This window comes from Phycodurus eques, chromosome 3, assembly GCF_024500275.1.
Source record: "Phycodurus eques isolate BA_2022a chromosome 3, UOR_Pequ_1.1, whole genome shotgun sequence".
NCBI lineage: Eukaryota > Metazoa > Chordata > Actinopteri > Syngnathiformes > Syngnathidae > Phycodurus > Phycodurus eques.
Genome location: NC_084527.1, coordinates 20,218,175 through 20,244,744, shown reverse-complemented (window position 1 = coordinate 20,244,744; position 26,570 = coordinate 20,218,175). Strand labels below are relative to the sequence as shown.

Below are 26,570 nucleotides of genomic sequence, written 5' to 3'. Positions count from 1 at the left end.
CGGATTGGTGCAGACATTGTATCGGACTGTTGTGGTGAAAAAGGAGCTAAGCCGAAAGGCGAAGTTCTCAATTTACTCGTCCATCTACATTCCTACCCTCACCTATGGGCACGAGCTTTGGGCTGGCCTGGCTTTTGCATTAATGATTGCAACAAAGCGCCATGTCATGGAGGTGATCAGCCTTTGGCACGGTTCAGGTGTTATTGTAGCCAAAGTTGCTTTGATATTGGCCTTCAGATCGTCTGCATTTCGGGGTTTCTGTTCCCTCATCTTCCTCTTGACAATACCCCTTACATTTTCAATGGGGTTCAAGTCAGGTGAGTTTGCTGGCCAGTCAAGTACTGTTATCACATGGCTATTAAACCAGGTATTGGTAGTTTTGGCTTTGTGGGCAGGTGCCAAATCCTGCTGGAAGATAAAACCAGTCTCCAAAAAGCACGTTGGCAGCGGGAAGCATGAAGTGCTGTAAAATTCCCTGGCTGACAGCTGCGTGGACTGTGGACTTGATAAAAAAGACAACCGACCCACACCAGCAAATGACATGGCTCCCCAAACCATTACTGACTGTAGAAACTTCACATTGGACTTTAAGCACCTTGACCTTTGTGCTTCTCCAGGTTTCCTCCAGACTCTGGACCTTGAGTTCCAAATGAAATGCAAAATTAACTTTCATTTGAAAAGTGGACTTGGGACCTCTCACTGGGCAACAGAGCAGTACTTTTTCTCTTTAACCCAGCACACACACTCAAGGCTGCGGTCATCCCTGTCACTTTTCCCCTTCCTCTTTGCACTCTGCATGTACTTTGATACTGTGCTCTGTCAGCATCCAGCTTCTTTTGCAATTTATTTTTGAGACCCTTTCTCTTTATGGAGGGGTCAATGATGGTTTTCTGCACAACCAGTTTCTTTTTTTTTTTGGTCCTGTTCGGCTGTTAGGTCAAGCAGAAAGGAGGCTCTGTATCGAACCCTGTTCCCCATGTTTCTGAAGCTGACTAAGCCAGACTGAGACTATTTAAACACATTCACTGGCATTGATGGCTTTAGAAATCAAATATCCATGTTAACTGGGAAGGCTGGCAGTGAATTTGTTTTAGCTTTAGTGACCCTACAATGTTCAACTTTGTCATAATATTCTAATTTTGTGAAATACTGAATTTATTTTTTTGTCTCTCTGCTATAATCATGAAAATTGAGAAAAAAAGAGATATTTCACTGTGTATAGTGAACTAATATAATATACAAGTTTCACTTTCCATCCATTTTCTGTACCGCTTATCCCCGCTAGGGTCGCGGGCGTGCTGGAGCTTGTCCCAGCTATCTTCGGCCGAGAGGTGGGGTACACCCCGAACTGGTCACCAGCCAATCACAGGCCACATATAAACAACCATTCACACTAACATTCACACCTATGGGCAATTTAGTCTTCAACCAACCTCCCACACATTTTTGGGATGTGGAAGTAAACCGGAGTACCCGGAGAAAACCCACGCAGGCACAGGGAGAACATGCAAACTCCACACAGGCAGGGCTGGATTTGAAGCCCGGTCCTCAGAACTGTGACGCAGATGTGCTAACCAGTAGTTCACCATCGCGGTTTCACTTTTTGAAACAAATTATTGAAAATGACTTTTCCTCAATATTCAAATTTTTGGGCACATACCTGCACAGTATATCCCCAAAAGGGAATGCTGTGTTGTCACAAGCAGATACAAAATAGCTGGCCCTCCTTGCCCACATGCAAGGGCATTACAGAAGCTTAATTGCTAAGTTTTTTTGGTAACACTTTACTCAAACTGTGGCATTTTCAAAACTTGCTTGAAACTAAAATTTTTATCTTACAACACAAAGCAAAAAAAGCAAAACAATCGACTGCTTGTAACTCAAAATCCTGTAAATTTGGGCACTCAATCCTAAAATGTTTTTTTCACATGAACATGTCAGTAAAATTAGATTTTTTGGGGGTGCTTGTTGAGGTGATTCATTCATAGAAAGATTATGGTAAATTTGCCAAACTCTCCATCCTGTTTCTATACCGCTTGTCCTTATGAGGGTTGTGGGTGAATTTGGGTCTGAGGCGGGGTACAAGGACAATTCAGTCTTCAATGAAGCCAACATGCACGTCTTTGGAATGAAGCAGCAGGAGTACCCACACAAAACCAAAAAGCACAAGGAGACCGCATATGCATAGTCCACACAGGAAGGCTGCAAAGATTCAAAACAGAAACCCTTTGACTGTGAGGTAGTCATGCTCATCACTTATTCACACTACTGCCTTTTGGTGTTGGTTTTTAAATTAAAGACAGTCTAACAAATCATTTGGACTAATTTATTTGGGGTACATTAGAATTTAGGGTTCATCCGCCCACGCTTTGTCTTCATCCATTGTGACACTCAAAGCAGGGCGGAGGACTTTTTTGCTATCAGGGGCCAAACTAAATGAATGAAATTACAAATGCAACAAGCAAACAAATTATTTAAGCATTTATGGGTTTACATGTTTTAGGGGCTTTTTTAAACAGTTCTTCAATTTAGCCAATCCCTCCCCCCAATGGTTATAAACATTGTTCACATTATATGACATTCTGTTTCCAAACACTTGCATACACTACTGTGAAAAAGCTAGGGATATTGGGGCCTTAGGGTAAAATTTCCAGATGAACCCAATGTGCGCTATAATCCATCCATCTTTACCGCTTCTCCTCACTAGGGTCGCGGGCGTGCTGGAGCCTATCCCAGCTTTCTTCGGGCGAGAGCACACCTTGAACTGGTCGCCAGCCAGTGCACTATAATCTTTACAGGTAAACTTAATTTGACCTTCTGTAAACTTTTCAATGCACATAACTTTGTTCGTACTTTCTGCACAACTTGCTGTTCTCTAAAAAGAAGCTGAATGGCAAATTACAACAGTTGTATTTATTTCTACCATGCCTCTCTGTGACTTCTCTAGTCTCACTGTAGCAACCTGCCGATTACACGACAGGACATCCTCAGCAGGAAGTGTCCACCAATCTGAAGAGTGTCACAGAGTGTTATTAGCAGGTTGCTTCACAGAGAGACTGGAGGAGTCACAGAAAGTCATAGTGGGTCAAATACCTGTTGTGAATTTTGCCCATCACTTCATTGTTAGATGTCAAAATTCACAACAGGTGTTTGACTCATGAATTCACCACTGCACTTACAAAGTCCACTTCTGTCCCTTTTCCAGTCTCTCTCTTTCAACGTGCTGATGACACTGTAAAACTCAAAACTCAGTGGCCACTTGCCTCTGAGAACATCCTGTTAAGTCTTGCTAGCAGGTTTCAAAAGCTACAGAGACTGGAGGAGTCACAGAAAGGTACACAAGTGGACCTCCTTGGGAATTTTCATGGTTTAAACGGAAGTTGTTCAAAAAGTACTGAAACAATGAACAGTTGGACACACGTTCAAAAGTTCACAGAAGTTCACTTGTAAAGGTTACAGTACATTTTAGGTTCATCTTGAAATTTCACCCAAAATCCCAATATCAAAACTTTTAAGGAGTACTTTATATTTTCACATGTAAAAAAACAAAACAAAAAAAAACCTACCACAGATCTATTCCGAATCAGCGTTGTCCATTTTAAGTGATGTATGTACTTTTGGGATTTCTTATTTACATAATCTCCGGGAATAAATTACAACAATGTCCCACAAATGTCCCCTAGATGGAATCCATTCCCCGAGAAAACGCAGAGGAAAAGCCAAGGCCCATGCCACGCTGGGTGTGCGTCTGTGACCGGGCCATCTCGTATTGGACGTCCAGATTGCGGAACATCTCTTCCTGTTTCTGGAGGGTCTTGAGGCCCTCATCGTTGAGCGGTTTGGATGCTTCCCCCTCGTCGTCAGCCTGGCAGGAGCAACGTCACCGCTCGTAAAATGTCAAAGGATGGAAAATTTGCGGAGAAAAAACACTTACCTTAATGCCCATTAATTTGCGAAATTTGACATTTTGGTCCTTGTTGCCAAAGTTGAGCTTCTCCCACAACTCAGCTGTCTGGGACTTGTCCTGGAAAATGACACAATCAGAAGACACCATTAGAACAATAAACCAGAAGAACAGCAGAGAAACACCAGAAATGGTCTTTTTAGTTCATTTCTGACAGTGAAGAGGATTAACTGCATACAGCAGACACATGGAATACATTATAGACAAGGTCTCTTAGGGCTGCAACGATTGAATATTATTACAATTGAGTATCTTACTGATTATCTCATCAATTAATTGAGATACCAGATAAAAATGTATTTTGCAGTATTAAACAATTACATGCGTGAGAAGCAAGATGTAATGTGACATTTCTGTCAACTGCGGTTTGGTTTTTTTTAAGATAAAAATTGTAAACTAGTTTAAAGTTAAAATTTCTATTGTCGTACTATTGATATACTCATATTTTTGTTAGTGAATTTTTGGGACTTTTTCTCATCATCTACATTTGACAATAAAGCTTTGTTTTGTTTTTTGAGAATGAAGTTCGAATCTTACACAAGCAGCCGTATTGAGGAATTATTTTTTTTTCCCCAGGAAAAAAAAAAAATATATATATATATGTCTTCAAACAGTTAAAAAAATATGAGTACAGTAATTGTGTAAAATTACTAGAGTGGACCCCTGCTGTTCGCAGGACTGTGAATATCGGAAATCTGTGGATAATTGACACACATTATAATTGCATTTAATTAAAAAAAAATATACATAGATAAATTCTTGAAAAAGCAGGCAAAAACAGCCAATAAGCGTTTTCGGGATTGGCACTGCAGGATTTGAGTCCCTAGCGGCGTTGTGTGTTACTGATGGTAGCCTTTGTTACTTTGGTCCCAGCTCTCTGCAGGTCATTCACTAGGTTGGCTTTAAAAGGCAGGCTGGCAAGTGAAGTTTCATATTCTTTGTACAATAAAGCGATTGAAAGTGCACCAGCAGCTGTGTAAATCTTTGGCCACTTGTGGGGACATTACATTCACTTTGTGTGTGTCGTGATTAGAAGAATTGCTGCTTTTCATAAAGAGACAAATGGGAAAAACTACTATTACTGTAACAAACTAAGTTGTTTTTACCCCCTGGTGATCCCACACATGCAGTTTTTGACAGTCTTTTGGAGCACAGCGTAAAAAATGACCTTAGCTAATGATGCACACGCTGCTTCACCACACAGCCAGTCTTACCCCATCCTTCTTGCCCTGCCACAGCTTCTTGCGCTTCTTCTCCTGCTCGGCAAACTTGGAGGGGTTAACTGCGGACGGGTTGTAGTAGCTGGGCACGGCCACGCCCGTCTCAGCTAGCGCCCTAGCCTGCAGCGCTGCCATCTGCGCTGCCATGGCGATCTGCGGCGTCACCTGTGTGCCCGATGCCAGCAACGCAGCCACGTTGAGGGCATGGTTGGACGAGGCGGCTACAGCCGAGACGGCGGTCGGGGTAGCTGCGGCAGCCACTGGAGAGGTCGCTGGAACATACACACAACTCAGCACAAGGAAATACACTAGTACCTTGGCTTTCGAGTTTAATTCATTCCGTGACCAAGCTTGTAACTCAATTAACTCCTACAACAGAATTTTACGCATTGGAATGAACTGAAATGTTATCAACCACAACTGTTTTACGTTTTCAACGAAGAAAAATGGCTACTAAAGCAATGTAAAGACAAACTAGTTTTATTAAGTGTAACCCGATATCTGTGCAACCAGTGTTAATTTTAACAGCAAATTGATCGATTGATGTACTTTTAGATATAGTCATTTGAGTAAAATGTAATTTAGGTTTAGTCGAAATTTTGTCATCGAAACTGTTTGAGTCTTGTTGTAGTTGACAAAATACCATAAGACTATAGCCGATGAAAACTCCAGTGAATTTAGTCAGGTAACAAAATGTGTAAAGGGTGATGTAAACTTTCCCTTCACTTTCTGAAAGTAATCATCACGTTCACCTAGATCTGCACTTCTTAAAGTGTGATACAAGTACCACCAGTGATATGTGGGCTCCCTCTAGTAGTGCATGAAGGAATCACTGAATTAAATGTGCATGTTAAAGTGGTTTCGGCTTTTTTTTATTCCAGGAAATTATATTTATAAAATAAATAGTTTTATTTACCTGAAGTTCAATACATTTTAAATTAATAGTTTAGAAGAGTCATGAAGTATTTATTTCGGTACAATTTTAATTTCACTTTTGTGTTTGAGACATTTAATTAAATAATTTAAGTACAGTTTATTTTTCAATACTCAAGCACAGTGTTAATGTTCACAAGATGCATGCATGTTACACTGGTCTAAAATATTCAATACCGCTTTTAGGCGTAGCATACTGCTGTATTTTAATGTTGGTCTTAATGGTGGTACTTGGAGAGTAAGTATTTTTATTGGTGGTACATGGTATAAAATGTTTGAAACAACTGACCAAGATTAAAATAAATACTGAATGTATTAAGGAATGGTAAGGTTTGAAATTTACACACACACATGGATCAAACTTATTTTGACCAAATTACTTTACACGTTAAGATTATAAAATCAGCAGCGCCATTAGTGCTAAAATAAAAACATTTGAGTGCATAAGATGTAATTCCATCAGGCCTGCCCTTTGTGAATCAGTGAAACTCAAGTACAGATGGGGTTGGGTATCGAGAACCGATTGGAACCGGGACCAACGTTTCAGTTCTCCCGGAATCATTCAAATTTAAACATTTCGGGTCCTCGTTTCGATGCCTACAGTCCACTGACTCCGAAGAAGAAGGTGGCGAAAACCAACGAAGAAGAACGCGCACGAAGACGTGCTTATGCCCAACGGCAGCCGTGAACAAAAGTGTCTTAACTTTGGTAAAATAAACGCGCTCCCTCCCGCTACGAGCCTCAGCCTACACTGAGCAGAACTTCAGTGAAGTGACATTGGTTGAGTGGTTGCACATTTGCACTAATGGTTTATAACTTTATTGCCCGTCAGATATTTACAGTACTATGTCAAAAGACACGCGACAAGGCTAAAAATACTGTGTACGATGGCGACACAGAGTAAATGTCTTTTGCGGCGCCGATCGGCGAATGACAAAGCCGATCAGCATAAAATGCTAAATATCGTCCGATACCGATCAGATCAGTGTAGAGTCTAATTTTAAATGTCTACAAAGTCTTTTATTTATTTATTTATTTTTTTAAAGATGTCACCACACAGCCACCACAGCTGTCAATAAACTAAGCATTGTTCACGTGTACCATATTTTTTTCGTATAAATAAATGATATACATGTATTTATTTGTCCAAAGACACCAACCATGAATTTTTGTTTTAGCAAGTTCGGCTTTAAAACGTCATCAACCCATTGTCATGCTTGTTAGTGCAGCATATATTTCTCTAACCGGTTTTCCGGGTTTGGTCACGTAATGTTCCTATGTAGCGGATAACTGTACGTACTGTAGTATTCATGTTTTGGATGTGTGCCTTAAGAGGCATGGCCTAGTTAGTAACATCAGAAGGTTGAGTTGTTGAAAATTTGTAAGTTAGGGCAGACCTAAGTCAAAGTACCGTTGTAAAATGACAATGAAAAATATGCCTCACCTCCAATAACCTCTTGCTGACGTTTTTCTAACAACTCCTTCTCCTTCTGCTCCTGGAGCTTCTTGGCTCGCTCTAACCTGCAAAGATAAGCAAGCAAACGAGTAAATAATATTACTTCAATACAATTTTAGAAGAATACTGACCATCCATCCATTCATGTATTTTCTATAGCGTTTGTACTCAGTCGGGTGGCGGGAGAGCTGAAGCATATCCCAGCTGCTGACTTTGGTTGAGAGAAGTGGGGTACACCCTTGACTGCTCGCCAGTCAATCGCAGGACACACAGAGACAAACAACCATTCACAATCGCATTAACCTTTATGGACAATTTAGAGTCTACAGTGTGCAAGTTTTCGGGAATGTGGGAAGAATCTGGAGTGCTTGGAGAAAACCCACAGGGGAGGGCCTGAGTCAGAAATCAAGCTCCAGGACCTTTTGGCTTGTGAAGCAGACTTGCTAAACGCACACAACACAGTAGGGTAGGGGGAACCTAAATATCAAATGTTTTTCATAGACATAAAAATGCTAAAAAGTGCATTTGTTTTCTATACCTACAGTCAAATCTTTATGCCAAGAGGAGTATCCAACTACCAGTACTACTAAATGGAAGAACTTAATTAGTTGTGTTTATTTTGGACTGAGGCAGCCTGGAGGCATGATGGTAAGCACATCTCCCTTACATTTCAGGAAAGCCTGGGCCGAATCTCTGTGAGAACTGTGTGAAGTTCCTATGTACTCCCCATGCATGAATGGGGTTTCCTCTGTTACACCAGCTTCCTTCCATATTCAAAAACATCAGGCCTCTAACACTGACTTTTGCACTGGTACTGGCACATGATTTGGTCACACTTTTTTTGAGGTGGTACAAGCACGACCATGGCAAACCACAGTTTCGTAGAAGTAAAACTTGATAGTGACTCGAGCTATGATAGTTGCAAAATATTTTGGTGTGAACAAGAACTGTCTGCAACATGCAGTGGCTGACAAAACAGGTAAAATATTAAAAACAAAACAAAGGCTTTATTTTCATTTGAAAATTTGTTCGACCAGCTCTTATGAGGTCTCAGAGCCCTCATCCCCTGGGAAAACCACTTAATTTTAAGCATTAAGACAACCATGTGATTAACATAAATAAAAGGATTGCATAAATGTTTCACCAACGTATACAGACATGCAAACACCAAAGGCATGAAAAGGTGACAAAAAAATAAAAAATTGTAGGGGGTTCTGGGGGGAATCCACAGAGTTTGTTTGATTTTAACATAAATTAAGCAACCTGGAAGACTTACAATAGAGTACAATAGGGCAAAATACAGCAGAAAAACATTTATTTACACCGCTCAAGTACATGTTGATGTACGAATTTAAGATTAAAATAAAATTTGCCTAATTTCTTTGCTTTTTTGTTTTGGCCTCCAACTTGAGCCAGTCCCATTTCCATCTTCACCTGATGCCTGCTTCAAGCTGTGCCACAAGAATAGCCTTCTCCTCTTTAAGCACTCACATTTTAGAAAATAATTGACTAAAATCAGTCTGTTTCACTTCATTTTTCACTATTACAAACTTCAAAGGCTAATCCCAAATGCATCCTCCAAGAAAATATTAAGAACAGTATTTTTCCATTTTTATTGGCCATTTCTGAATTTGAAGTTAGTTCATTCTGTGTTGTGACATATTCCCTAACATCGCTCCGTCACATTTAACATCCGTAAACTACTATCAGATCAGCTCTTGTCGCTGATGTTACGTGTACTTCGCTGTTCCACTGGGACCACAACCAGGGCCTCGACCCGCAGCACCTCAACACGAAAATACAAATGACCAGTGCAACAAATACCACACTGGCTGATCTGATGAGCAAAAATGTTGCTTAAACGCAAGAGTAGCAATAGAGGATGTCCGCTCCCAGAGGTGGGTAACGTAGCCAAATATTGTACTCAAGTAAGAGTAGTTACTTGACAATAATTTAAGTAAAAGTAAAAAGTAGTCCTCCAAAAAATTACTTGAGTAAAAAGTTTACAGTGAAAATTACTCATGTACTGATTAAATAGTAACTTCTTATTTTTTTAACCACAGCATGAACATCAATAAAATAAAAATGTGAATGTGCAAATTGTGATATTGCTCTGTGTGTGCGTGCACAACCAACACTACAACAAAACATCTTCAATTTACTGCAAGGTGTTTTCTCAAGTTATAAGGGGGCTGAAATATCCACATTTGGGCAGTGTCAGACACCATATGAAAACTGTTGTTTTTGTTCGGCTAAATGTAAACACGACCAGCGTGTCGTCTTCACAGTAATGACGACCTTCCCAACATGGTGTCCACGGAGGCACGACGATCAGCCGGGCTGGCTTATCTAGTGTTAATACCGATTTTGGAATTGATTTACTAGTTAAAGAAAATTTACCCATCTAAACAGAAAATGGATAAATCATGACTCATCAATAGCAGTTGCTATTGATAAAGTGGTGTGTAAAAGAAAAGCTGGGAGTGACTTGCAACAGGAGGAAAAATGGTTACCCGTACTTTACATGGTGCGTGCGGGAATGCTCGCTCGCTCACCAGCAGAACAGATCAGCTGGCAGCTCGCATTTACAACCCCAATTCCACTGAAGTTGAGACGTTGTGTTAAACATAAATAAAAACAGAATACAATGATTTGCAACTCATGTTCAACTTATATTTAATTGAATGCACTACAAAGACAAGATATTTAATGTTCAAACTAATCAACTATTGTTTTTAGTAAATAATCATTAACTTAGAATTTTATGGCTGCAACACGTTCCAAAAAGCTGGGACAGGTGGCAAAAAAGACTGAGAAAATAGAGGAACGCTCATCAAACACCTGTTTGGAACATCCCACAGGTGAACAGGCTAATTGGAAACAGGTGGGTGCCATGATTGGGTATAAAAGGAGTTTCCCTGAATTGCTCAGTCATTCACAAGCAAAGATGGGGCAAGATTCACCTCTTTGTGAACAAGTGCGTGAGAAAATAGTCGAACAGTTTAAGGACAATGTTCCTCAACATACAATTGCCAGGAATTTAGGGATTTCATCTTCATATCATCATCAAAAGTTTCAGAGAATCTGGAGAAATCACTGCATGTAAGCGGCAAGGCCGAAAACCAACATTGAATGCCCGTGACCTTCGATCCCTAAGGCGACAATGCATCAAAAACAGTTATCAATGTGTAAAGGATATCACCACATGGGCTCAGGAACACTTCAGAAAAACAATGTCAGTAAATACAGTTCGGCGCTACATCCATAAATGCAACTTGAAACTCTATTATGCAAAGCAAAAGCCATTTATCAACAACAGCCAGAAACGCCGCCGGCTTCGCTGAACCCGAGCTCATCTAAGATGGACTGACGCAAAGTGGAAAAGTGTTATGTGGTCCGACGAGTCTACATTTCAAATTGTTTTTGGAAATTGTCGCCGTCGTGTCCTCCGGGCCAAAGAGGAAAAGAACCATCTGGACTGTTATGGACACAAAGTTCAAAAGCCAGCATCTGTGATGGTATGGGGCTTTGTTAGTGCCATGGGATGGGTAACTTACACATCTGTGAAGGCACCATTAATGCTGAAAGGTACATACAGGTTTTGGAGAAACATATGCTGCCATCCAACCAATGTCCTTTTCATGGACACCCCTGCTTATTTCAGCAAGCCAATGCCAAACCACATTCTGCATGTGTTACAACAGCGTGGCTTTGTAGTAAAAGAGTGTGGGTACTAGACTGTCCTGCCTGCAGTCCAGACCTGTCTACCATTAAAAATGTGCGGCAGCGTTGTCGTATTTTACGAAGCGTAAAATACGACAACGGAGACCCCGGACTGTTGAAGAGCTGAAGCTGTACATCAAGCAAGAATGGGAAAGAATTCCACCTACAAAGCTTCAATTAGTGTCCTCTGTTCCCAAACGTTGATTGAATGTTGTTAAAAGGTGATGTAACACCGTGGTAAACATGACCCTGTCCCAGCTTTTTTGGAACGTGTTGCAGCCATAACATTCTAAGATAATGATTATTTGCTAAAAGCAGTAAGTTTATCAGTTTGAACATTAAATATCTTGTCTTTGTAGTATATTCAATTAAATATAGGTTGAACATGATTTGCAAATCATTGTATTCTGTTTTTATGTTTAACACAACGTCCCAACTTCATTGGAATTGGGGTTGTATTTAAAATACAGTGCCACCATAAAGTATTCACACCCCTTCACTTTTTCTACATTATTATATGCTACAGACTTATTCGAAAGCCGATTTTGGGTATAGTATTCTTTAAAAAAAAATATATATATATATGTATATATATATATATACACACACACACAAAATATCCCATAATGACAAAGTAAAAACATTTTCAGACAGTTGTGGAAATTTATTGAAAATGTAAAAATAATAGGAACATAAGTATTCACACTCTTGGCTTAATATTTTGTTGAAGCACCTTTGGCAGCAATCACAGCCTCAAGGGTTCTTGGGTATGTCTATGATCTTGGCACATCTGTTTTGGGGCCTTTTCTCCCATTCCTCTCTGCAGATCCTCTCAAGGTCAGCCAGGTTGGATGGGCGGCGTCAATGGACAGTCATTTTCTACTTTATATTTGGCAGCTGTCATCTTACCTTCTATGCAGACAAGTCGGCCAGTTCCTGAACCAGAAGAACAGCCCCACAGCATGCTGCTGCCACCACCATGCTTCACAGTCGGGATGGTGTGAGCCAGGTGATGAGCAGTGCCCCTTCTTCTCCGGATATGACTCTTGCAATTCAGGCCAAAAAGTTCAATATTGGCTTCATCGGACAAGATAATTTTGTTTCTGTAGGTCTGAGAATCCTTAAGGTGCCTTTTGGCAAATGCCAAGTGGGCTCCCATGTGCCTTTTAGTGAGAAGTGCCTTCCGTCTGGCCACCATACAATAAAGGCCCGATTGGTGGAGTGCGTTAGAACCGTGCAGAAGTTCAACCATTCTATCTCCGCAAGGGAACACTGGAGCTCCACCTTAGTGACGATAGGGTTCTTGTTCACCTCACAGACCAAGGCTCTTCTTCGTCGGTTACGCAACTTGGTCGGATGGCCCGATCTAGAAAGGGTCCCGGTGGTTCCAAACTTCTTCCATTTCCAAATATTCGACACTAAAGGGACCTTCAATGCTGCTGAAATTCTTTTGTATCCTTCCCCAGGTTTGTGCCTTGACACAATCCAGTCTCGGAGGTCTGCAGACAATTCCTTCGACTTCAATGCTTGGTTTCTGCTTTAATTTGCACTGCCAACTATGAGACCTTATCTAGAGGGGTGTGTGCCATTGCAAATGATGTTCAAACAACTGAATTTACCACAGGTGGACTCCAAGTTGCAGAAGTAGTTCAAGGATGATCAGTAGAAATCAGATGCACCTGAGCTCAAGTTTGAGTGTCATAGCAAAGGGTGTGAATACTTATGTACCTATTATGTTTGCTTTTTCACATTTCTTAAAAATGTACACAAATGTCTGAAAATATGTTTTCACTTTGTCATTGTGATATTTTATGTAGGTTTTTTTTCAAGAAAACTATATTCAAAACAGCTTTACAATAAGTCTGTAAAACAGCAAAATGTGGAAAACGTGAAGGGGTGTGAATACTTTCTGGTGGCACGCTCAGTACTCTAGTCAAAATAGTCACCACTTATTCCATTACCTCAGTGTCGCTTTTAGAATACTAGGAAGTTCCTTTATCAACTTGAGGCTAACCACATTTAGTTCCCGTTTTATCTAGTCAGGTACACGCCGGTCGCAGTTTTTCATTATGTTTCATTTAATTATTTATCACATCAGTGATAAAAGTATTTCGGTCTGAGACCAAATATGCACTTTAGCGCCATTTTTGGCGGGCGAAAAATTTGGTCACTGGTAAATTAGTGTAGTGTACGTTTTTTCTTCACCTACATGCCGGCGGATGTTTAATCATCAACGCCGTCTGATTTGGCACATTTTGTTGGCACTCTGTCACCACCAGACTCCACCTTTTCTGTTCTCAATTGTTTTTACAAAATAATCAGCGATAGAACATTTTTAAATAGTGAAACGCTTGTCACAAAGTTTTGTCTGACGCATGTGATGCGCACGTAAGGGGCGGCGCTGTGGACAATAGCGTGTGTCCTATTTAGAGGGAGCAGCCAGGCAGCCAATCATATTGCAGTGGGTTGCTTTTAACTCAAATGGGATTCATAATAATTTAGATAAAGCTTTCTTCACAACCGTAGAGTGCAGGGGGAAGAGATTGGAGTGGGGGGAACAAAAGCGTGACTTTCAACAATTAAAACATACACTCCCACAAATGCGACCAGATAACATTTTTAATCACACAAGCTGGAAAAAAAGGTTGCAAATGCGATCAATTTGGTCGCAGTCTGGAGCCCTGAAAAATATCCTTCTTAAGTTGATTGAAGACTTGAAATTGTCCATTGGTGGCACGTGAAATGGTGCAGACAAAAAATGCTTGGCAATTAGAGTGGCTATCCGTTTCAGGTACTTGCTTCCAATTTGGGTGAATTTCTTAGTGGGAGTTTGTCGAAGATGGATGCTTCAGACCAAATTGGGCGACTTCCAGTTCAATTTCTGGCATGGGTCCTTGACACTTTTGTTCACCAACTTTTCAGTGAAACAATTGCTTACCTTCTGGCAAGGGCCTCTTGTGCGTCCATGGCTGTGTTCCTGCCCCGGAAGACGGGTGGATTGGCTGACCCGCTTCGACTCCTCTTGCGCACCTTTTCGCTCTTTTTCTTTCGCTCCCTGGCATGAGAACAATTAACCAATGAGAGGGGTAGAAGCTTTGTGGCTGGTGTGCGTTTAATGTTTCACGGTCCCACTATATTGCAGATTTTGTTTTCAGTTACTCTTTTTTTTATACTGTTTGTAGAATATTTTTGTGTTATCCATTGCTCTTGGGCTCTCAATATATTGTGTGTTTAAATATGTATCGTTTTAGTGTGTTTATAGACCTTTAAAAAAAACATAAGTGCCGTAAATGCAACAAAAACAAGCCGATGGTGTATTTAAATAGGATATTTCTATTTCACGGATTTCACTTATTGCGGAGGTGGACTGGAATTGAACGCCCCCGATGGAGGGGGGATTACTGCATAGAGATAATCAGTTTATAAATGGATAACCAAATTAATTTTAATATAAATAACTACTTTATGAACAGATAACCACCTGAGGGAAAAAATGACCTGGTTATTTAGACTTTTACGCAAAAGAACCAAGTACTTTATTGAGTTCAGGAAATAGAATTTTCTCAAATTCAAATTTAGTTGCTAATCAAAATTAATATTTAACATTTTGTGTGGACAATTTTAAAACAGGTATGAAAGTAACTTAAGCTGTCAGATAGTTTTAACAGATTTAAAAAGGAGGAAGATTTAAAAGACATACAATACTCACCTTTTGTTTGTCAAAACTGAACTGAAGCATGTGCATGAACTCACGTTCATGCACATGAACGTGAGTTCATGTGCATGTATAAGGCCCAGTTCGACTGGGTTCACCTTGGACCACGCCACTGTGCTCAGCCAGAGACGGCCAGCCCACACAACCAAACTGCGACAGAATGGTGGCTCACTTGCTTGTGCTTTAAGAAGGCAGCTATCCAGCTATCTAGCCCGCAACCTGCACTACACTTCAAACCTTCCTCGCGGTTATACAGTCCCCTCCAAAATTATTGGAACGGCAAGGTCAATTTCTTTGTTTTTGTTGTATACTGAAGACATTTGGGTTTCAGATCAATAGATGAATATGAGGCAAAAGTTCAGAATTCCAGCTTTTATTTCATGGTATTTACATCGAGATGTATTAAACAACTCAGGACAGAACACCTTTTCTTTGAAGCCACCCACTTTTCAAGCGAGCAAAAGAACTGGAACAGACATTATTAAATTAATTTAAAGTGAATAACACTTAATATTTGGTGGCATAACCCTTACTTGCAATAACTGCATCGAGCCTATGACCCATTGACTTCAACAGACTGTTGCATTCTTCATTTGAAATGCTTTTCTAGGCCTTTGCTGCTGCCTCTTTCAGTTCTTGTTTGTTTCTGAGGGTTTCTCCCTTGAGTCTCTTCATCAGGAGGTAAAATGTCCGGTGATTGACTTAGCCAGTCTAAGACCTTCCACATTTTCCCCATGATGAAGTCCTTTGTTGTGTTGCCAGTGTGTTTTAGGTCATTGTCTTGCTGCATGATGAAGCTTCTCTTGATTAGTTTGGATGCATTTTTTTGTAAATTGCCAGACAAAATGGTTTTGTAGACTTACGAATTCCTTCTGCTGCTACTCTCATAAGCTACATCATCAATAAAGACTAGTGAGCCCGTTTCAGCAGTCCAAGCCATGACATTACCCCCACCATGCTTCACAGATGAGCTTGTGTGTTTTGGATCATAAGCAGATGCTTGATCTGGTCTTCATGTTTGCTTAACAGGAAATGTAGTTTTCCTCAAGTGAAACCCAAAGACGAGCACTATCTAATGTTGAAGCAATGACTCTAAAAGTCAACACCTGAGGAACTAGAAACACCCAGTCACATGTTCCAATACTTTTGCTCACTTGAAAAGTGGGTGGGTTCAAACAAAAGGTGCTCTGTCCTTAGTTGTTTTACACATCTAGATGTAAATACCATGAAATAAAAGCTGGAATTTTTAAACTTTTGTCTCATACCCATATTTTGATCTGAAACTCAAATGTCTTCAGTATACAACAAAAACAAAGGAATTTACCTTCCCGTTCCAATACTTTTGGAATGGAATGTATGCTTCATTTTGGCGCAGAGCGGCAACCTGGCTGGCCACTTCGGGCTGCCCAGACTTCTCTTTACCGATCGATTACAAGACTCGTGACTGCTCCGCTCCCCACGTGAAAGCCGGTGATCCTGTCGGCCAAGCCCGCAGCGACCTATTCCCCCCCCCCCCCCCCCCCCCCCCCCCAGAGGAAAAATTTAAGTGAACTAACTCCCCTTCAGTAGCGGTGAGAGGGAAATATAAAATAACCGTACAATTACAACCATGTCACATGGGCGTTTTTTTGTTTTGTTTTTTTTTTAAAACACACGCACATGCCCACACAGACACACATACAGAGCGAGTCTTACCCCCCCAAAAAATCATAAGCCCTGTATAACAGTAGCCGCCACGGTAGGCGACTTGTTAGAACATCTGCCTCACAGTTCTGGGGACCGGGGTTAAAATCCAGGCCCCGCCTGTGTGGAGTTTGCATGTTCTCCCCATGCCTGGGAGGGTTTTCTCCAGGCACTCCAGTTTCCTCCCACATCCCAAAAACATGCGTGGTAGGTTGATTGAAGACTCCCGTAGGTGTGAATGTGAGTGCGAATGGTTGTTTGTTTCTATGTGCCCTGCGATTGGCTGGTGACCGGTTCAGGGTGCACCCAGCCTCTCGCCCGAAGATAGCTGGGATAGGCTCCAGCAGCCCGTGACCCATGTGAGGATAAGTGGTAAAGTAAATGGATGCATGGATAATAACAGTCATAGCTGGGGCGCACCTGCTCCTGCTCTGGTATTGGGGTTTGGACCTGGAACGTGACCGAGATCGAGCTCTTCTCTTCCTGTCACGGCTGTGCGATCGTGAGGCGCGTCGCCTCTCCCGGCTCCTGCTGCGATGTCGCCTAACGGGAACGACGGACCAGGGAATTACTGACAAGTGCGATTGACAGTTTTTTTTTTTTAAACTCAAGAAATACAGTGAACCCCGACTATGTTGCTGTGTTCGCAACCCTGCAATATCGCGGAGTATAAGAGATTGTTTTTTTAAAACAGTATACAGGTACATTTGAATTTGGAGTTACACATCTTTGTAGTAGTACCACGTTGTGCCACAACATGCCAGCAGTACTGAGGTTTACCTCTCTCGCGAGTGCGACCGGGACGAGCTGCGACCCCTGGGAGACTTCTTGTCTTTACGCCGCGACCGCTCGTCACCGTCCTCCGCAGAGAGTCTCTCGTGATACTCGTCTGCTTGCTTGTGCGATTTGGACTGCTTCTCCGGCTCTCTCTTTCGTGCCTGTTTCAAGAAGAAGTGGGTCTCTTTCAGGAAAATAGTGCAACAAAGAGAGTTAGTACCATGGCTTGCAAGGGCATCCATTGCTTGTACATTCAGAAAATATGACAAAAAACATTTGAGTACGCTCAAAGATGTTTGGAACCTTGATTCGGCATTTCATAATCAAAGTATCAACCTCACAATCATGTAATATAGTAGTATGAGACAGCACTACAGAGTCGATTTGAATGAATACAAAACAACACTTTGTACACAAACTTATCAGATAAATGCACATTAGAATTAAAAATACATATGAAGTGTGAAGACATGAATGTGTTTGAATAGCAGATAGTTACCTGTCCCCGTAGTAGACATATTATTTTGCTATGTCAGCAGGCTCCTCTGTTCAGTCTCTTCGTGCTTTAGCACGCTGAGTGTGATTTATTGTAGAAATGTTATCATGTGGTCTACGCACACAATTTTACAAAGGTAAAAATAAATATATATCTAATCACCACAGAATATGGTTGAAAATAACACATATCCAAGGATGAAATGTCAAACCCACACTCATCTATTACTTCCTGATTGAAATTTTTTCCATCTCACTCAGGGGTCCCCAACCTTTTTGTTTGTAAATGTATATACCCACTGTATATACGCTGTATCCAGAAAGTATTCACAGTGCTTCAGTTTTTCTACATTGTTGGGGGTAATTGAATTATTCGAGGTATTCAATTAATCACTTTAGCCCTAGACACAACAAAGTATTGCACAAAGGCTGTGGATATTTATGATTTCTTAACTGTTGTTTTTTTTTTTTTTTTTAAATAAATGTGCAAGTGGACAAAGGTAATACCAGCACCTCACATGCATGGCGTCTTGTTTAATAATGTTTTATAAACATTCAAAGGGATATTAAGTAGATGAATATATTGGAAAAATATTCAATAGCTGCATCCCTAGTCTTTGTTATTATGGAGTGAATGCGTGTATAATTTTGAAGAAATGAATTTCCACTCTGGAATAAGGTTTTAACAAAACGTAAAAGTGAAATGCTACGAATACTTTCCAAATGCACTGTATATGACACCAATAACAATACGGCGGAAATATTGCAGTATATAAGTGGTCCATGGTTGGGGACCACTGATTAAATACTCACCTTGGCCGCCTAAGCAACAACTAACGACTGACGCTTCAAAAAGACGTGAAAATGTGCTTTTAATTCAAAAGGAATGAAGCGAGTGATTAGTTACCTCTTTGCTCCTGCTGCGACTCCGCCTGTGCTTCCTGTTCCCTGGAAAATTACAAGAAAAGAGCAAAGTATTGGAGGATATTAGCTATCAGCGTCACAATTTCTTGTTTCTCACCCACAGACAGTCCTCTGGTTGGCTATATACCTAACTGGGATAAATGTAGTCTCGCAGACCAAACCCAAGGCCAGGATTTGTTTAAGCCACAATTCTAATTAGTATGAATTTAGTCTTCACAAGTGAAACCCAAGGCCAATGTTTGTGTACTGGCTCCGTTTTCATATTCTGTAAGATTCACAATTGTTTGTTTTTTACCCATTAACAGCTCTAACTTTCTGACTGGCTACACCTAACTAGTACAAATGCACTCTTGAAAGGAAAAACCCAAGGTTAATAATTGCATTGATTTTCCATATTCTCTCAGTTTCACAATTGCTTGTTTTTCACCCACAGACAGCTCTCGTTTCTGGTTTAACACACCTCTAGCTAGTATAAATGTCTTCACAGGCCAAACTCTAGGCCAATGTTTCTGCAATTGCACTGACTGGGCTTCCATATTCTCTTAGTGTTGCAATTAAAAAATTTTCACCCGTAGACAGTTCTTTGGTTTTCTGACTGGCTACGCCTAACAAGTATAGATGCTGTTTTCACAGGTAAAACCCAAAGCCAATGTTAGTATAACTGCTCTGTGAATTTTCACCTTCACAATTGCTTGTTTTTTTTTTACCCTTAGCGGCTCTCTTCTTTTCTACACCATAACTCATAAATGTGTTGTTGTTGTTTTTTAAGGGCAAAAGCCAATCTTTATGCAATTACTCCAATTGATAGACAACTCTATAGGTTCTGTTACTAACTTTTTCTGTCCCTGGAGCGTGACCTTGAGCGTGAATGGTGGTGTTTGGAGCTTCTGGGCAATCTGGAGGAGTCCATGCTGTGCCTTTTTCTGCGATGAACCGGCGAGTCTGCTCTAGTATTGTCTACAGACTCGTCACTTGCCTGAAAATAATTAAAAATCACATCAATGGCGAAACAATGTGGCTTAATGGGGTACGGACAAGATAATGGGCAGGCTGCAATAATGAAATCAATATACCATTTAAAATAATTACTCCCAATAAAGGCTTCTTTATACGCACGCGGACGGCAACCGCGCTGACGTCACTGCGGCTGTTCCTCGCCAAGTTTACCTTTATACTCGAGCGCAACCCACGCGCGCGGTTTTGAAAATGTACTGCAGTTAACCTCCAAGTCGGGGTGTCGCTACGGCTGGTATTGGTTAGGACACCATAGGGTGGAGCTTGTGCCCCAATTAATGAATTTGAGTTACAAGCCGTAGCAAAGTCGATTTTTTGCTTTGAGTTGCAAGCCAAATTTGATTTACGACCAAGCTTTAGATATGACACCCCTGACAAAAAGGAGACCTGCAGACACACTTTCAGCCATATTTTGAACGGTACAAAGAGCCAAACTCATGACCACAAAATGACACTCGCAAATCAAGACTAAATGGCCATGTTCCTGACGTCACTTGGTAGTCCACAACCCTTAAAGGCACACTTACGACACTCCAGTTATTGTAACTCAGCTTGCCCTAACGTTCAGTAATTACACTTTATACCCCTGTAATTCTTAACATTCTCTTTTATTATGTTTTTACACAATGCAGTGTAACATTGTATATTTTGAGGGGGGTGGAATGTATTCATGATTCAATTAATTTCGAAAGTGAGTATCGACTTGATATACGATTAACTTGAGTTACGAGCTTGGGCAACTAAATCTCTTAAATGAGGCCATTTGTTTAACTAAATCACTGATTGTCAATTCACTCACTCCTCGGTTGTATAGTAAGTTGCTACTCTTAAAAGCGCTTCATAAATACATTAATTTGATGTGTTTGATATTCAGTGGCAATTCTATTGGTTAGCACATTTAAAGAAGAAACGCATTCTATCTCAAGCGAATTCAATCACATTGGTGTGTCTTCTCCTCTCCAGAACGACCAAAAAATAAACAGATAGCTAAATTAAATGATAGTTAATTAAAGATTTTGTTAGTAATAAGTGCTTAGGTCGGCCTCATATCGCCTAGCTACTTGGCGTAGCAAACTAGGCCTCTACGGTGAAAATAAATCCATTATTCGCCATCTTAAAGAAGACGAACGACGTATAAATAACACCGTTAAAACGTCGGTACGGTCGTTTAAGTGATGTTCTGTCCATATATAGCGAAAACATCAGTTTTTAATTGTACTTACAGACATAATAGTGGCGAGCTCTTCGTAAACGTTCGTGATTTCGTCGACGACAAAACGTGAATCTTCTTCTTCTTCTTCTTCTGCTGCTGCTTCTTCTTCTTCTGCAGCTTCTTGATTTCCGGCAGACTGGGCACGTTTAGTAAATTGCTTCCCCCTATTGACCAAGTGATGAACACCTATACCAGTGCTAAAGGTTATATTTTTGTATACACCCAACATTTCTTAGGAAGCTCAACACTTCATTTTTCTCTCTTTACTGGAGAAGATCCATGTCCTTGTATTGTTTTTAATGAAAACTCACTACATCCTAGATCAGTAAGTGCCCTGAACAGATGTTTCCTTTCAACAGCATATCTTGGGCATTACAATAATACATGTTCTTCTAATTGTGTGACACCACAGTACTCACAGCAGCTATAATGATATTTCCCAATTAAATACATCCCACAGTGACCCAATGTAAGTCATGTCAGTTTTATATCACATTGAGAGGAGCAGGTTTTAATGCTATGTCTTACCAATGGTACGATGTTATAAAATGTCCTCACTTTGGTCCCACTATCCCAGGACTGTTGCGATTGCTGATATACAGTGGTTTAAAGAAAAGTATTGTCCCCCTTCTCAAATTCTTATATTTTTGCATAGTTTCCCCACTTAGTTCATGATTGTCAGAAAATGTAAATATCAGACAAATATAACCCAAGTGAACTTTAAAAAAGCCATTTTAAAATGGTGATTTCGTTTATTAAAACTATTCAGTCATCTGGCCCTGTGTGAAAAAGTAACGGCCTCCTAAATTAATAACTGGTTGGGCCATCGTCAGCAGGAACAACTGAAATCGATCGTTTTCTATAACCGGCAATGAGTCTGTTAAATCTCTGTGGCGATATTTTGGCTCACTCTTCCTTGCAGAATTGTTTGAATTCGGCGTAAATGGCGTAAATGGAGGGCTTTTGACCTTTCAAGGTCATGCCACTGCATTTCAATCGGATACAAGTCTGGACTTTGACTAGACCACTGGGTTTGGCATCAGCCGTGGCGGTTATGCTGGATATGTCTTATGCTGATTGCCAAATTTGTCTCATGAAGTATTTAATTATTCTAGTGTTTATTTATTTCGATATGTATTCATTTCAATACTTATTACATTATTTCAATATTTGTTTAATTATTTCCATTTTTATTTATGTATTTAATGATTTACTTAATTATTTCATTATTTATTTAAACCTCTATTTCAGTACTTATTTAATCATTTAAATTTGTATTGATATTTTCAATATTTATTGATTTCACTATTTATTTCATTTTGGTCCTAGTGTTCCCCTGTGCGGGTCATGAAATGCATATGGGTCATTCTCGCCCATCAAACTCATTGGATGGGCAGTAGGCGGGACTCGCGCTGATTCAGCTGCAATCAAATTGCTTGTTTGCATGAGCATGCGCACTGCTGATGGGGCGAGCCTATGCGCCCCTTTCAGGAATTCTGCAATTCGCCCTGAATTTGTTTTTTCAGGCAAAACCTATTTTCTCCCACAGAAACAAATTGTTTCAATAAGAGTGGCGATGAGAGCTAAATATTAATATTGGATTTAAGGTATGGTGCGTTTGGATTCACTATCAGGTTTTAGTGTGAGTCGCAGGCGGAAGTTATGCCTGAAAGACTTAGTTGAGAGAAAATACATCGTGCTTTTCTGTTGCCGTGGCATCGCCCGCCAATTTATAAAGTTGACCGCTGCTGTTTGGACATGTAAGTTGTCGGTATTATGATTTTCCTTTAATTTCTGACAACAGGTGAGACTAAATATTCTAGCTATGAATTTTATATTCATGAAAAAGCTACGATGTTATTACTAACTGATTAGGGACGCCTATTCGAACGTTACATCTTTATGTGTTCGCCGGTGAAACTATCATGACAGAAACATGACAACGTCTAAATCAGGGGTCACCAACTTGGTGCTCACGGGCCTGTTCTTAAAACAGCTTAGCGGTGATGGGACATTTATCCTAAGAATGTAGTAAAAGAACACTTGCAGAGATTTAAAAAAAAATATAGTGTTACATATTGATATTCACCTGTTTCCTAACTTCTGTAGGTATGTTAGTAAAATTTGCAAACCATCTGGATATCAAAATAGAACATCTCCATCTCATTGACTGGGCCAAATCGAGAGCAAGCGTCAGAATTACGTCAAACCTCACAGAAAACAAGAATAGTAATACTTCATCACGTCCATATAGTTTTCAATCGTGTCCGAATCCTATGAAGGTGTGGTGATTTTTGGACGCCGAAACATGTTCATCTTTGTCAGAATCATAGCCATTCTCCTCTGAATTGAAAATGTCAAGATTTCCCAACAGTGTCATTTGAAAAGAACAAGAATTACCTTCGGCAAGACAATGAGAAAATGTGACTTTTGGTCGACCTCCGCTAAATCGAAGTGCTGTGAATCCGGCACAGCGAAATGGAAAGAAAACTGCGGCTGTGGTTTTGGATTCTGGATTTAGTAACATATCCATCCATCCGTCCGTCCATCCAGAAAGATGATTCTGATTCTGATCCATTTTCAACACCACTTATCCTAGTTAGGGTCGCTTGGCGCTGGAGCCTATCCCCGCTGACTTGGGGCGAAAGGTGGACTACACCCTGAACTGGTCGCCAGTCGCAGGGCACATAGAGACACAGACAACCATTTGTACTCACATTCACACCAAACTGAACCCACACTGCCTGCAACGAAGTCAGGGGAATGCGCCACTACACCATCAGTGACTGGATTTAGTAACCTTGTGGAGTCATTAAGAATTATTGTGACATCAACAAGATCTGTGTCTTCAATATAGATGAAAATCATTAATTATAGGATGTTGATTGCAGCGGGAGCATGTATTAAACAGAACACCGTATCAGAGTGTCAGATGTTGCTGGACAAGTGTAATTGTTTTTTGTAATTTTTCTCACACTTCGATTTCGTGTTCCTTGTTTCATGTAGCATCACCCACTGTACCTTTTTCCTCAGGATCTGCATTTTCCCTTGCTAAGTTGTTGGTCGTTCTCCACCTTAGTGGAATTCCTAGTTGAACTGCTAAACAGTTGTAGTACTTTTTTTTTTTCACTCAGTTCTGATCTCTCTGAAACTAAACACCTCCTCCCCCTCCCAGTACTACCAGGTACAGAAAAAAACTGCACCTTGCACTGCTATCTCTCTCTCTCTCTCTCTCTCTCTCACACTCACCCTCTCTCTCTCTCTCTGTTGCTGTCTGTCGCTCTCTCTCCTTCTCTGTCTATTTCTCTATGTTACTCTCTCTCTCCTTTTCAATTCTCACCAATTAAGTCTTTGGATGCTCGAGGTATCTTCCCAGGAGGAGAGTTTTTCCTTGCCTCTGTCGCCTACTGCTTGCTCATGTGGGATTCAGTTGGTCTTTTAATACTTGAGGAGTGTGTTTTTAGACTTCCTCCATGTGTAAAGTGTCCTGAGACAACTATGGTTGTTTGGCGCTATATAAATACAATTGAATTGAATTATTATTAATAACTAAGTATCCATCCATTATCTGAGCCGCTTATCCCCACAAGGGTCGCGGGAGTGCTGGAGCCTATCCCAGCTATCATCGGGGAGGAGGCAGGGTACACCCTGAACTGGTTGGCAGCCAATCGCAGGGCACATATAAACAAACAACCATTCACACTCACATTCACACCTACGGGCAATTTAGAGTCTTCAATCAACCTGCCATGCATGTTTTTGGGATGTGGAAACCGGAGTGCCCGGAGAAAACCCACGCAGGCACGGGGAGAACATGCAAACTCCACACAGGTGGGGCCGGGGATTGAACCTCGCTCCTCAGAACTGTGAGGCAGACGCTCTAACCAGTCACTTAGTAACTAAGTAATTTGAGCAAATTTGTAATTTCAAAAGTCTGTATCAAAGTGGTGGCCTTTCGCATTAATCAGTACCCAAGAAGTAGCTCTTATATTAGTTTCAATAAGGTTGGTGACCCCTGGTCTAAATGAATGAACCACTGTATATTACTTTGTGTGTGTTAGCTTCCCAAAGGGTGGCGATGTGGAACGATGTGGAGCTTTTGGTTAATGAGGATTCAAGCACTGTCCGCTTTGGCAACGTTTCAGCAGAGGAGAATGACAGCAGCTTGTATCAGGTGGACACACTGGTCAAGGTGTCCTCGAGCGAGGTAAGACATTGTACAAGGGGTCATGGGTTTACGACGGAGTTCAGTTCAAGTTGGAGTTTTGCATGTAAGTCGGATCATGTCGTAGTCTATCACAAGAGGTGGCAAAAGTACTGAGCAATTCAAGGGCAACACCACTTGGGCCAACTAATCGTTACAGAGGTTGCAAAAGTACTCAAATTTAGTATTTAAGTAGAAGTACATATACTTGTGTAAAGAATAACTGGTAAATGTATAAGAACAGATTCAACTCCTGTACTTGGGTATGGTGTTGTCATGATATACAAATTCTGACTTCGATACTATACCTACATAAAGTACCTCGATGAAAAAAAACATACACTGGACCTGCTATGCAAACCCGTGCCCATAGCTTTATCAACGTTGTGAATTGACCATCAAAAATGCAAAATTAGCTAATGATAACAGCTGGAAAAATACAGCTTCCTTTTATGATTTTTTGTTTTTCTCAGACAGAGTGTGTCACCATAATTGTGGTCGTGCGAAAGCCGCAAATTCACGTAGTCGACATTTTTATGCTCAGGCCAAAGCAATAAAACAATTATTTTAGTGCCATCTTGTGGTATCATGGTGTCAATGCACTATGGTGATTGAGTTGTTACAAAAATAGTTCTTGCTGCCATCTTCTGTATTGTATTGAACAGTATGTTGATTATTGTGACTCTGGTGAGACATTTAATCTTTCGTTTAGCTAATGAAGGCACCAATATCTTATTTTCCCTCCCAGGTGGAGTCAGACCCTCACCTCTATTCCATCAATGGGCCCAATTGGAGTATTCTTGTCGCCGACAGGACGGTTGTCCTATTCGACCAGAGCTACCAAACCATCCTGTTGCTGCTTAACTTTGGTATGCAGTTTACAACAAGTCCCATCAGTTCTATGTTTCAATCGCAAAGATAAAATGCACAGGGAGACTGCCATGTCATTTTGTTATGCTATTTTGTTGCATCCGGCACAGGGTGTTTTGAAGCTGTTATTGTATTTTAAAGGCTTTCATTGCTGCCATGATAAAACTGTGCCGTCAATAATACTACTGATACTGTAACTTAGATTCATTTAATTCCCAAGAATGCCGAACAATAGCACATGGGTGCTTTAAAATGTATCAATACAATGATACCTTGACCTATGAGTGGCCCAATTTCTGCGTTTTCCGAGTCACGAGACGTTGCTTGGTCATTTGTTTTGTGAGTCAAGTGGGAAAAAAATGGAGCAATTCAGGGTACT

At 40.7% G+C, this 26,570-nt stretch overlaps 2 protein-coding genes across 8 annotated transcripts in view; one reads left to right on the top strand and one right to left on the bottom strand.

The window, feature by feature from the left end:
• Positions 1-2,465: 2,465 nt before the first annotated feature.
• Positions 2,466-21,211, bottom strand: rsrc2 (arginine/serine-rich coiled-coil 2). 6 transcript variants are annotated; one of them, XM_061672414.1, is made up of 10 exons: positions 21,128-21,211; positions 19,725-19,866; positions 18,874-18,914; positions 17,475-17,632; positions 17,115-17,237; positions 14,235-14,351; positions 7,562-7,638; positions 5,179-5,456; positions 3,935-4,024; positions 2,466-3,865 (listed from the first exon to the last, which is right to left on the bottom strand). In XM_061672414.1, exons 1-10 carry the CDS (start codon positions 21,131-21,133, stop codon positions 3,680-3,682), a joined length of 1,218 nt encoding a protein of 405 aa, XP_061528398.1. In that variant the 5' UTR covers positions 21,134-21,211; the 3' UTR covers positions 2,466-3,679. The 6 variants fall into 6 exon arrangements, with proteins under 6 accessions (XP_061528398.1, XP_061528402.1, XP_061528401.1 ...); XM_061672418.1 differs by lacking the exon at positions 21,128-21,211 and adding an exon at positions 17,971-18,044 and having other exon boundaries at positions 17,475-17,655; positions 19,725-19,770; XM_061672417.1 differs by lacking the exon at positions 14,235-14,351.
• A 1,630-nt stretch (positions 21,212-22,841) lies between these two features.
• Positions 22,842-26,570, top strand: part of kntc1 (kinetochore associated 1) — a 58,568-nt gene continuing 54,839 nt past the window's right edge. For both annotated transcript variants that reach the window (XM_061672413.1, XM_061672412.1), the window contains exons 1-3: positions 22,842-22,877; positions 25,179-25,324; positions 26,070-26,190. In XM_061672413.1, coding sequence (XP_061528397.1) covers positions 25,196-25,324; positions 26,070-26,190 — 250 coding nt within the window. In that variant the 5' untranslated portion in view covers positions 22,842-22,877; positions 25,179-25,195. The remainder of the gene's footprint in view (positions 22,878-25,178; positions 25,325-26,069; positions 26,191-26,570) is intronic.

Bases quoted from the DNA above. Each gene is read 5' to 3' on its own strand.
- rsrc2 (XM_061672414.1), bottom strand. The intron at 17,633-18,873 runs GTAACTAATCAC...TTCTTGAAACAG, and splicing joins GTCGCAGCAGGAGCAAAGAG to GCACGAAAGAGAGAGCCGGA. The intron at 7,639-14,234 runs GTAAGCAATTGT...TTATCTTTGCAG, and splicing joins CAAGAGGCCCTTGCCAGAAG to GTTAGAGCGAGCCAAGAAGC.